The sequence below is a fragment of the Hippopotamus amphibius genome, chromosome 3, assembly GCF_030028045.1.
Source record: "Hippopotamus amphibius kiboko isolate mHipAmp2 chromosome 3, mHipAmp2.hap2, whole genome shotgun sequence".
Taxonomy (NCBI): domain Eukaryota; kingdom Metazoa; phylum Chordata; class Mammalia; order Artiodactyla; family Hippopotamidae; genus Hippopotamus; species Hippopotamus amphibius.
The window spans coordinates 153,078,192-153,091,327 of NC_080188.1; the positions used below are offsets into that span (position 1 = coordinate 153,078,192).

A 13,136-nucleotide genomic window follows, 5' to 3' on the forward strand; every position below is an offset into this window, starting at 1 on the left:
TAAATAAGGACACACAAGCTTTAAATGACACATTAGGCCATCTCGAATTAATTGCTATTTATAGGACATTCCATCCCCAAACTACAGAATACACTTTCTTCTCAAGTGCACACAGAACATTTTCCAGGCTAGATCACATCTTGGGTCACAAATCAAACCTCAGCAAATTCAAGAAAGTTGAAATCATATCAAGCATCTTCTCAGACCACAACGCCATGAGACTAGATATCAATTACAGGAAAAAAACTGTAAAAAATACAAACACATTGAGACTAAACAATACGCTATTAAAGAACCAAGAAATCACCAAAGAAATCAAAGAGGACATCAAAAAATATCTAGAAACAAACAACAAAGAAAACACAACAACCCAAAACCTGTGGGATTTAGCAAAAGCAGTTCTAAGAGGGAAGTTTATAGCAATAAAGTCCTACCTCAAGAAACAAGAAAAATATCAAATAAACAACCTAACCTTACACCTAAAACAATTAGAGAAAGAAGAACAAATAAACCCCAAAGTGAGCAGAAGGAAAGAAATCATAAAGATCAGAGCAGAAATAAATGAAAAAGAAAGGAAGGAAACAATAGCAAAGATTGATGAAACTAAATGCTGGTTCTTTGAGAAAATAAACAAAATTGATAAACCATTAGCCAGACTCGTCAGGAAAAAAAGGGAGAAGATGCAAATCAACAGAATTAGAAATGAAAAAGAAGTAACAAAGGACACCACAGAAATACAAAAGATCATGAGAGACTACTACAAGGAACTATATGCCAATAAATTGGATAACCTGGAAGAAATGGATACATTCTTAGAAAAATACAATCTTCCAAGACTGAACCAGGAAGAAATAGAAACTATGAACAGACCAATCACAAGTACAGAAATTGAGGCAGTGATTAAAAATCTCCCAACAAACAAAAGCCCAGGGCCAGATGGATTCACAGGCGAATTCTATCAAACATTTAGAGAAGAGCTAACACCTATCCTTCTCAAACTCTTCCAAAATATAGCAGAAGGAGGAACACTCCCAAACTCATTCTATGAGGCCACCATCACCCTGATACCAAAAGCAGGCAAAGATGGCACAAACAAAGAAAATTACAGGCCAATATCACTGATGAATATAGATGCAAAAATCCTCAACAAAATACTAGCTAACAGAATCCAACAGCACATTAAAAAGATCATACACCAAGATCAAGAGGAGTTTATCCCTGGAATGCAAGGATTCTTCAATATACACCAATCAATCAATGTGGTACACAGTATTAACAAATTGAAGGATAAAAACCATATGATAATCTCAACAGATGCAGAAAAGGCTTTTGACAAAAATCAACATCCATTTATGATAAAAACTCTCCAGAAAATGGGCATAGAAGGAAATTACCTCAACATAATAAAAGCCATATATGAGAAACCAAAAGCCAACATCGTTCTAAATGGGGAAAAACTGAAGGAATTCCCTCTAAGAACAGGAACAAGACAAGGGTGTCCACTCTCACCATTATTATTCAACATAGTTTTGGAAGTTTTAGTGACAGCAATCAGAGAAGAAAATGAAATAAAAGAAATCCAAATTGGAAAAGAAGGAGTAAAATTGTCACTCTTTAGCTGACATGATATTATACATAGAAAACCCTAAAGATTCTACCAGAAAACTGCTAGCACTAATTGATGAATTTAGTAAAGTAGCAGGATACAAAATTAATGTGCAGAAATCTCTTGCATTCCTATACACTAACAATGAAAAAGCAGAAAGAGAAATTAAGGAAATTCTCCCATTTACCATTGCAACAAAAAGAATAAAATACCTAGGAATATACCTGTCTAAGGAGGCAAAAGACCTGTATGCAGAAAACTATAAGACACTGATGAAAGAAATTAAAGACGATACAAACAGATGGATGGACATACCATGTTCCTGGACTGGAAGAATCAACATTGTGAAAATGACTATACTACCCAAAGCAATTTACAGATTCAACACAATCCCTATCAAATTACCAATGGCATTTTTCACAGAACTAGAACAAGAAATCTTATGATTTGTATGGAAACGCAAAAGACCCCAAATAGCCAAAGCAATCTTGAGAAGCAAAGATGGAGTTAGTGGAATTAGGCTTCCTGACTTCAAAGTATACTACAAGGCCACAGTGATCAAGACAGCATGGTACTGGCACAAAAATAGAAAGGAAGATCAATGCAACAGAATAGAGAACTCAGAGGTAAACCCAAGCACATATGGGCATCTTATCTTTGTCAAAGGAGGCAAGAATATACAATGGAAAAACGACAGCCTCTTCAAGAAGTGGTGCTGGGAAAATTGTACAGCAACATGGAAAAGAATGAAATTAGAACACTTCCTAACACCATACACAAAAATAAACTCAAAATGGATTAAAGACATAAATGGAAGGCCAGGCACTATAAAACTCCTAGAGGAAAACATAGGCAGAACACTGTATGACATACATCAAAGCAAGATCTTTTTTGACCCACCTCCTAGAGTAATGGAAATAAAATCAAGAATAAACAAATGGGACCTAATGAAACTTAAAAGCTTTTGCACAGCAAAAGAAACCATAAACAAGACAAGAAGGCAACCCTCAGGATGGGAGAAAATACTTTCCAACGAAGCAACTTACAAAGGATTAATCTCCAAAATATACAAGCAGTTCATGCAGCTTAATACCAAAAAAGCAAATAACGCAATCCACAAATGGGTGGAAGACCTAATTAGACATTTCTCCAAAAAAGACATGCAGATGGCCAACAAACACATGAAAAGATGCTCAACATCACTAATCATTAGAGAAATGCAAGTCAAAACCACAATGAGGTATCACCTCACACCAGTCAGAATGGCCATCATCAAAACATCTAGAAACAATAAATGTTGGCGAGGGTGTGGAGAAAAGGGAATTCTCCTGCACTGTTGGTGGGAATGTAAGTTGGTACAGCCACTATGGAAAACAGTTTGGAGGTTCCTTAAAAAACTAAAAACAGAACTACCATATGATCCAGTAATCCCACTACTGGGCATATACCCTGAGAAAACCATAATGCAAAAAGAAACATGTACCATAATGTTCATTGCAGCACTATTTACAATAGCCAGGACATGGAAGCAACCTAAATGCCCATCAACAGATGAATGGATAAAGAAGATGTGGCATATATATACAATGCAATATTACTCACCATAAAACGGAATGAAATGGAGCTATATATAATGAGGTGGATGGACTTAGAGTCTGTCATACAAAGTGAAGTAAGCCAGAAAGAGAAAAACAAATATTGTATGCTAACTCATATATACGGAATCTTAAAAAAAAAAAATGGTACTGATGGACCCAGTGACAGGACAACAATAAGGATGCAGATGCAGAGAATAGACTGGATGACACGGGGTTGGGGGGGCAGGGGGCGAAGGGGAAGCTGGGATGAAGTGAGAGTGTAGCATAGACATATATATACTGCCAACTGTAAAATAGATAGCTAGTGGGAAGTTGCTGTATAACAAAGGGAGATCAACTTGATGATGGGTGATGCCTTGGAGGGCCGGGATGGGAAGAGTGGGGGGAGTCTCTGGAGGGAGGGGATACAGGGATATGTGTTTAAATACAGCTAATTCATTTTGGTGTACCTCATAAGCTGGTACAAGAGTGTAAAGCAATTATATTCCAATAAAGAGATTAAAAAAATAAAAATAAAAATGGGGAGGGACTTCCCTCATGGGGCAGTGGATAAGACTCCGAACGTTCAATGCAGAGGGCCTGGGTTTGATCCCTCGTCAGGAAACTAGATCCCACATGCATGTTGCAAATAAGAGTTCACATGCCACAACTAAGGAGCCTATGTGCCACAACTAAGGAGCCCACCTGCCACAGCTAAGATTCAGGGCAACCAAATAAAAAATAAATAAATAAATAAATAAAAGTAAATAAATAAATTATTTTAAGAAGGGGTTGGGGAAATAAAATACAACATACAGATATATTCCAAGCCCTGATAGGATATGATACAGCCTACACATTTCATAGATGTTCATTCACTAACTCATTTTCCCGACCAGGTCACCACATTTACGCCTCTGCAGGGTACCATTCACATGATAGCAGGTGTGCACTGAACAACCTGTGCAGCTCTCTGTAGAGTTCAGAAAACAGAAGATATTATGAACAATCCAGGAATGAGGGAGATTTCCTAGACAATACTGGAGATCCAGAAGCTGTAAGGACCAGACAGACATATTTTATCATGTAAAAATTAAGCTCTTTTGTATGCTTGAAAGTTGTAATCAGGTTAATTGTTGAGAAATAGGTTAGAAAAATACATTTTCAATTTTGGGCTTATGGATAGAGAATTAATATTTTTAATATAAAAATCTCATAAACTGATAAGAAAAGCAAATAATAATAATAATAATCCACTAAAAATGGGCAAAAGACAGGAAGAGATAATTCACAGAGGTACAAATCTTAACGACATATGATCATTTAGAAAGATGTTCAAACTGACATGTTAGAGAAATGTAAAATTAAAGTTCAATGAAATACTACTTTAGACTCATTGGACCAATAAATACTAAAAAGATCAATAGCACCTGTTACTGGAGGGGTTATGGGAAAAAAGTAACCCTCACATATTGCTGTCATAAATGTAAATTGTTTCAGTTCTTTTTGGAAATCAACCTGGCAGCATCTTCTAAAATTAAAGGTATGCAACCAGGAAAAAAAAAAAGGTTTTAAGGTTAAGAATTATAAGGGAAACATTTCAATATACAAAGAATATGGAAAGCACGTTTTCAATTAAAAAACAAAAGTGTGAGGAATGGAAATGTTGTTAAAGGGTGGGGGTTGAGGGTGGAGAGGTGGTTTTGTCATAGAGCTAGTTGTTTCTAAATAAAAAGAAAATGAAGGACAGAATAATATGGGTACAGAAAGTTGTAGAAGGTTTTTGGAAAAGGAACATTGGGAAAAGTTTTATATGTGGTTAGAATTTTCTAAGATTGGATTAAATTTAATTAGGTAAATGGGTTTTAAGATTTGACTGATGCAGGACTGCATTTGGTTTCTCTCTCTTAAGAGAACAAAGTTTTCTTGAAATGTTGCTTTTGATAGTAGATCATGTAAATTTCTTTGCCTTTAAGTGATCTGTTCCCTATTTGCCCTTTGAAATCTTTTATTGTCACTTTGGTTAAATGAACAAGTATTGTTTCATAGCAAACAAGATCCTATTTGACCAAGTGTTCTAAAACTTTGTGAGATTTTTGACAGATATTCCCAAATATCAAATTCTAATTAAAGTTCTTTTGACCTCCAGATAACTTTGGGGGTGCTTCAAAGGGCCCCTGGAGCATCCCAAAGAGACATATGTCCTAAGCTAATTGGGTTCATTTGGTATGTTAAATTATATGGGAAGCATTCTCAAATTAGCACTAAATCTTCTTAGGCTGTATTGTATGAGTAGATGTTACTATTATAGATATTCTAGAAATTATATGGAATTTTTTTCTGTGCTGTGCAGCATGCAGGATCTTAGTTCCCCTACCATGGATTGAACCCATGCCCCTCCCCACCCCTGCAGTGGAAGCACAGAGCTTTAACCACTGGACCACCAGGGAATTCCTATGGAATTCTTAAAAATCTGGTATGTCCTGATAAAATCTTATCAGTCATAATTTTTGTTATTATAACAAAGTTTCTTTGTCAATTGCATTGTGATCAGGTGTTTAAACCATGCCTTTTAAGTCTTTCATCATTCATAGACAGTTAAACTGATGCTTTGCAAAACACTTCATCTTCAGGAAGATTCATAGAAAGGGCTTTTTGACAAGTACAATTTTCTGGTAACTTTCATATCACACCGCTGAATTAGGTAAAACTGATGGCTTCATAAAACTGTTAATTACATGGGATTGAGTATAGTGATGGATATGGTTATAATTTTTCACTTTTGTCTGAGGTATTACTGGATTTTATTCTGTATTTTCCATATATAGGGAAACCCTACCCCTCAAGCTAATTATGATTTACAGTAGTTTGGTAAATTACACCTCTAAGTATAATTGAAACATTTATCTCTTCTCTCTACTCCAGCCCTCTAGAAATTGGAAACTCAGAGGTTCCCAGCAACTTTATCAGGTAAATAAGGAAGGCCACCTCCTAACAAGTGCAAGAATCTCAAGGTATTTTGGGGATATCTCAAAATGGGAGGAGTTCACCCAAATCTGTAAGGCAAAAGTTGGCATGGCTTTCCTGGCCGTTAAGAGGCCTTTTAAAAGTGTAGTCTGAGATTGCTTATGAAAAGCTCCAGCACAGACAATCTAAAATAACCTATATAATCAAGTATACTTACATAAGTAAACACACCAAGTTTATTGAAATCAGACAGTTTAGTCAAATTGTAATTTGTCTATATTTGGTAAAAATGCAGATAATTTTAGACAGAAAAAGATTATGTTTCAATGGATATCTAATTCTGGTTCTGTTAATTGAGGTCTGTAATTACTGTCTAAGACTAACCTCCCAGATAGTTCCTTGTTGTCATGCTACATAATTGTAAAGGTTAATTGAATTATTAAAAGGACATTCTAAGCTTGTTTCTGAAGCTTATTGCTGCAATCTCCCTTTAGATGAAGATCAAATGCCTCATGACCTGTGATCAGGCACTATCAAATCAAAAATTGAGTTATTGTGTTAACTGTAGAGTTGCCCCAATACTTAGGAATAAATTCTTTAATAAAATTGTCATAAAATATAACTACTCATGACATGCAGCACTGCTTGCAGCTAAAGCACATGTACAATGTTTGTATGACAGTTCAGTATCGTTGATAAAATGTACAGCCTTTAAGATGTTTCCCCCATCAATATAGCTCTGTGTTTGCTCATCATATCTGATTAGTTTTCTCCCAATGTGAATAACTAGGCAAATGTATAAAAAAAAGTAGGCCTACCACCAAGGGACAAATATTTTGACTTTTTTAAGGATTTACAAACAAAAAGAAGGAAAAGGATTTTTAAAAATTTTCACATATTGAGGTATGTGAAACCCTGTCCATGGGTTTCAATGGACATCATCAATGAAATTTTCAACAACTGGTTGGGCTAGATTAGTCCGTGGTTGGTTCCCTTACTCCCAGTTGTGACCTTTGTGATCTTAATCCTGTTTTTTGGTCCTTGTCTGTTTAACCTCTTCATTAGGTTATGTCTTCTAGGCTCCAACAGTTTCAAGTAAGACTCAAGGTGGCTCAAGAACTTCAACCCATTCTAGTAGAGGGTAGCCCAGGTCCCTACAGGTCCTTGGAACAGTCAGCAAGGGACTTCTACACCTCTAAAGTAAACTAGGGTCCGCAGATCTGCAGCCCCTGTCCAGCAGGAAGAAGTTTCAGAAGAAGAGGCCTTCAGCCCCTTAAGCGTTTAGAATGAGGGGTGTAAAATCCCTTGGGAGTAATGAGACTGGCTGGGACCTGGGACCATTTGCTGCAATGCTTGTACCTGGACAAATGTCTCCTCCAGCAACAGAATATGAAGAAACTGTAAGGGACTAAAAATAAGTGCATACATGGGCAGTTGGGGCAAATTATGAACAACAAGATACAAAGAGACCAAAAACCCAACTGCTACTTCTGAAATGTCAGGAGAAAAAGCAGTGTACTGCACATGATCCCTGCACACAGCACCACCAAGGGGGTGGGCAGACCACCCAAGCCACCCATATGGTTTGACTCCTAGACCTGCCCCTACCCCCACCCCATTTAAGGGACCAGCTCATGGGACTTCCCCAGTGGTCCAGTGGTTGGGACTCCATGCTTCCACTGCAGGGGGCACTGGTTCAATCCTTGGTCGGGGACCTAAGATTCCACAAAAATAATAATAAATTAAAAAAGGAGTGGGGAACCAGCTCACCCCCTGACCCCTGGGAGCAAACAAGGGAACCTGTTACTTGTTTTCACTCATGAATCCCAATAAAGCCTTGCCTGAATTTCTCTTCTGGCCTTTTATCAATTTACATGATTAAAGAGTCCAAGAACCTGAGTCGGTAACACTAAGAAGAAGTATACTTTTATTTATTCTTTTTAAAAAATTGAGGTATACACTCTGCAGGTAACATTGATAGTAGGGAATGCTATGCATGTATGGAGAAGGGAGTATATAGGAAATCTCCATACTCGCCACAATTTTGCTGCGAACCTGAAACAACTCTACAAAAATAAAGTCTTAAAAAAATTTTTGAGGTATAGTTGATGTATCATATTAAGTAAATTTCAGGTGTACAACATAGTAATTCACAATTTTTAAAGGTTATACTCCACTTATAGTTTTTATAAAATATTGATTATATTCTTTGTGTTGTACAGTATATTCTTGTATCTTTAACTTTACTTACTCTTGAACTCTTTCTCTTTATTCCTGAACCTCTGTTTTTATTTTTGTTTCTGATTCTTGGCTAAACTTGGTTCTAGTTCGTATTTGCACAAGTTGGTAAGCTATTCTCAATAGCAACAACTGGGGATCTGACTTTAAAGCCTGAACGTTTGGTTATCCATATCAGTGTGATGGTTGTTTATACTCTGTTGGCTGATGGATGACAGAATGTGGTTTGTTTCACTTTTTCCTTTTGGAATGCTTTCCTGTTAGTGACTTCAAGTCAATTAAGAAGACATTTTATGTACATTGGAAAGGAAAATATTCACTGGGGATCAGGCCTGGTGAGATTTTGTGCTCTGTGTTTACTTTGACCCATAGCTGTCATTGTAGAACTAAAGCTTCACGCTTTCTGTGGGTCCCTGTGTCTGTATGAGAAAATTCTTTGCCTCTCATAAGAATCTGTAACATTTTCTTATCTCTGTGTATATTAATAAGTTACACTCTTCATTGATACAATACAAAGCTACCACACCTAGTAATTCCTTTTTATCTTGACACCTCTTTGATGCTTTTAAAAAGGTTATGTGTATAGATGTGTACATGAATATGTTTGTGTCTATATCTCCAGCATTTTGAGTTGTTTACAGTGGAAGTTGGTGGAATTGCCAAATAAAATACAGGATACCAGTTTAATTTGGAATTCATAAAAACAATGATTTTTTTTTTTTTTAGTATGAATATGTCTGAAATTCAAATTTAACTGGGCATCTTGTACTTTCATTTGTTAAGTCTGGCACCCCTGGCAGGAGTGGAGGGTCAATCCAAATAACCTAGGCTATCATTACTAGAAACAAATATATATTCAAATTCTCAATCTTTAAGTAGAAATTTCAGACATTTAAATTAATAATTTTTAAAAAGATCATTCTTGTTTGTTTTTCTGTTTGTTTTTTGAGAGGACTGTTAAACATTATTTATTTATTTATTTATTTATTTATTTATTTATTTAAAACTCTTTATTGGAATATAATTGCTTTATACTCTTGTACCAGCTTATGAGGTACACCAAAGTGAATCAGCTGTATTTATACACATATCCCCATATCCCCTCCCTCCCACGACCCCCCCCCACCCTCCCCATCCCAGCCCTCTAAGGCATCATGTTTTTCTGTTTTTGAAGAGAGTATCTCTAGCTTTTATCCATTAAATACAATATTGACTCTTGATTTGAAATACACTTTTTAAAATTAAGGATTGTGGAATAGAGGATTATCCTTATCCAACAGGTGTCTGGCCTTTGTCCTTCAATTCTGGGAAAGTGATTTCTAGCCCCTAACTAATAGGAATGTCCTACCTGATAGAGGTGTCTTTGCTGGGGACTTTGACCACCGAATAGCTTAATCATGTGATTTATGATATGGGCTTTTGGCCACACTACCAACCTCTAGAGAAATTATGACTAAAGGTGTTAGTGTGATCTTGAGAGGGACTGATAACTAAGGGTTCGCCATGTGAGCAGTAAGTGATTGAGCTCTAATAAAAACTCTAGACACCAAAGGCTCAGGTGAGCATCCCTAGTTGGCAAAACTCCATACATGTCACACATTGTGACCAGAAGGAGGGGATACCATACATGACTCCATGGGGAAAGAATGACTGGAAGCTCTGCATTTGGACCCCTCTTGGACTCAGCCCTATGCATCTCTTCTCACGTCTGATTTTGATTTGTATTCTTTCTCTGTAATAAACTGTAACCATGAGTATAAAAGCTTTCAGTGAGTTCTGTGGGTCCTTTTAGAGAATGATCAAACTAGAGAATCGCTTTTGGAATTCCCCAGATGAGTTAGTGTTAGTGAGTTAGTGAGGTTAGCCTTGTGGGCACTATTCCCTCATACTTACAGTTTGATTAATTCTGGGTTGACACATCTATACTGTTAATGAGAATGTTGTTGAATTTTATTATGTCTTCTTTTCAAACCTCTATTGAAATGATCAGTAAGTTTACCTTATCTGATTGATGTAATTTTTAAAATATTTATCTGTTATCAGTGGTGGGCCCACGGCTTTGTGGAAACTGAAACATATAATTTGGATGACTTTTTTTCAACTACATAAGATTGTAAATATAAAATTATATACAGAAATGAGAATTCATTTATGCTGAGAAAAATCACTATAAAAGATTTTTTTAAATTGACAACACAAAATTACAAATCCATAAAAACAACATAATATTTTTATTAATTAAAGACAAATTATTTCTGTAATGCTTTTCTTCCTGCAGCTCTTTGATTGCTTCTTCTTATAGCAAGATTTTGTAATATTTTCTATTAAATGTATAGAAAGATAAATCAGTCTTTCCTCTTTCATGGTTATTTAAAACACTTTTAAATTTTGTTTAGAAAAATTCTTTCAGCTTTACAATTTCTTATTGTGAATACCGTGCAATTTCATAAGATTGTCAAATTTGGTAAAAGTCTTTATCAAATGGCTTTCGTATATGCAGTAATCTAGATTTCAGGGTGTTTCAAATTTTCTTGTACAATAACTAATCTTAAATAATCTTTGCATTGGTGGCACTCACTAAGTTGTCACAGATGTCTTCATATAGTATTTTGAGTTATGTTATCTCCATAGTTATTTCAGCAGGAAACTGAAATCTATTTCCAAAAATGTTCAATGGATTAATTTTTCCTCATTGATTGGATTAATAAATAAACCAAGAACCTAACTACCTCTGTTTGAAATTTTGCTCTTCCTCTTAAAGAATTAATAATTTTGATATGACATAAAATTTTTATGTTATAATTCACTTCTTAATAAAACATATAATTTTACTGATTTCCCAAAGCTGATCTCTATTGCTTTTGTTTCTTATTGCGTTAATTTTATCTGAATTTCCTTTCAGTTCTTTAATAAATCAATTTAAAGATAACAAAATTCACCTTTATGTAAGTCCAGATTAGGAATCTGACATTTCTCACTTGCTTTATTTATTTAATTATTTACTTATTTTAATTAATTAATGGCTGCTGTTGGGTCTTTGTTGCTGCACATAGGCTTTCTCTAGTTGTGGCGAACGGGGGCTGCTCTTTGTTGCGGTGTGCTGGCTTCTCATTGCAGTAGCTTCTCGTTGCAGAGCATGGGCTCTAGGCATGAGGGCTTCAGTAGTCGTGGCTCATGGGCTCTAGAGCACAGGCTCAGTAGTTGTGGCACACAGGCTTAGTTGCTCTGCGACATGTGGGATCTTCCCAGACCAGGGATCGATCCCGTGTCTCCTGCATTGGCAGGTGGATTCTTTACTACTGCATCACTAGGGAAGTCCTTTCTCACGTGCTGTATTAAGACACTTCAAAATATCTCTCCAAATTACTGTGGAAATGATACATTGAGCTTTACACCATAAGCCCTTCACATCAAAAAAAGGGGAGAGGGAGTATGGTGTAGTTAAAATTGAATATATTGCATTATCAATATATTTCTGACAGAAAGATCTTTGGTTTTAATTTGGTATTTATGAAATTGGAATCCTCTATTTATAATTCTACATGTCCTTTGACCTGTACTTTCCTGTGCCTATCCCAGGTGCATTGGAATGGTGGGTGTTAGGAGTATTCCTGGAAGCCATGCCAGAGCTTCCAAGGAGGGCTAGCAATAATTTAAGTATACATAGAAATACCTTAACTACATAAAATATCCCACCTAGCCTAAACTAAATGCATTCCTGACTCGACCCCTCTTAAGTCTTTTGGACCAGAGTCCAAAAATGACTGTGGCCACTGTAACACCACCACAAGGGGACGTGTGATGAGGGGTAAGTCTAAGTGGAAAGAGAGAATAATCTTAACCTATTATGGTTAAAATATCTTACTTTTGCAAATTAAAAAATACATTTGATCCTGTAAAGATTGTGAGAGTCCCTCCTAGAACCTTGAAAAGTCTTATATAAGTGAGAAGTCCTCAAGCCTAAGCTTCATCTTTATGATTAATTTGCCTTTGCTGCCAGTTCTTAAACTTCCTACCAAAGAAATCAGGTGAGTGGAGAATTTAGGCACTCACCCACAAAGCTTTGATTGTATAATTCTAAACTATGTGCTTCAAAGAAAGAGATTTATTTAAAGTGCTAAGTTTTATCTTAAAAAAGTATGTCAATTTTGCTTATATTTTTTGCCATTTATTTTCATCATTGCTTAATATTTTAAAACATTTTACTTAACATCTTAAAACAAATTATGTTTTAAAAAACTTAAGTCACCTCCTATGTTCTTTCTCTGAAGGAGGAGGGAACACAGTAAAGCCAATGCTTCAGTTTATGCTGTGGCCTCACAACTCTATATAACTTCTGCTCCATCTTTTCTCCTTGGGTTTATCATTTGGGAATATGATATCACCTGGAAACTTGCAAGTAACACAAGACCCACATATCAGTAGCTTAAACAAATATAAATTTATTTAGCTCACAATAAGAAATCTGAGCTAGGCAGTCGACCCATATGCCACCCATTGGTATTTAGAACATTGCAGTGCTAATATGGGAGTCCAACAACACCATCAGACACCCAGGCTACTTCCATCTTTCTCTGCTGCTTCTGTTGTCACAGAGAGAAGTATCCATATGCCTGTCCCCTTGTGAGCATAAGAAAGGACTGCTGCTCCACTAGGAAAATGGAGGGAGCCTGAAGAAGCATGCCATGTGAGTCAAATCTTTTTTAAAAAAAACTTTCTCAGGGTTTCCACCCAAAGACTTTTTTGTA

At 36.0% G+C, this 13,136-nt stretch overlaps 1 protein-coding gene across 8 annotated transcripts in view; it reads left to right on the plus strand.

The window, feature by feature from the left end:
- The window catches only part of SNRPE (small nuclear ribonucleoprotein polypeptide E), an 80,710-nt gene that overhangs the window by 48,330 nt on the left and 19,244 nt on the right, over nucleotides 1-13,136 (plus strand). For 6 of the 8 annotated variants that reach the window (XM_057726661.1, XM_057726654.1, XM_057726659.1 and 3 more), the window contains one exon: nucleotides 6,109-7,207. In XM_057726661.1, coding sequence (XP_057582644.1) covers nucleotides 6,109-6,303 — 195 coding nt within the window. In that variant the 3' untranslated portion in view covers nucleotides 6,304-7,207. The other 2 variants (XM_057726655.1, XM_057726658.1) reach the window with 2 other exon arrangements.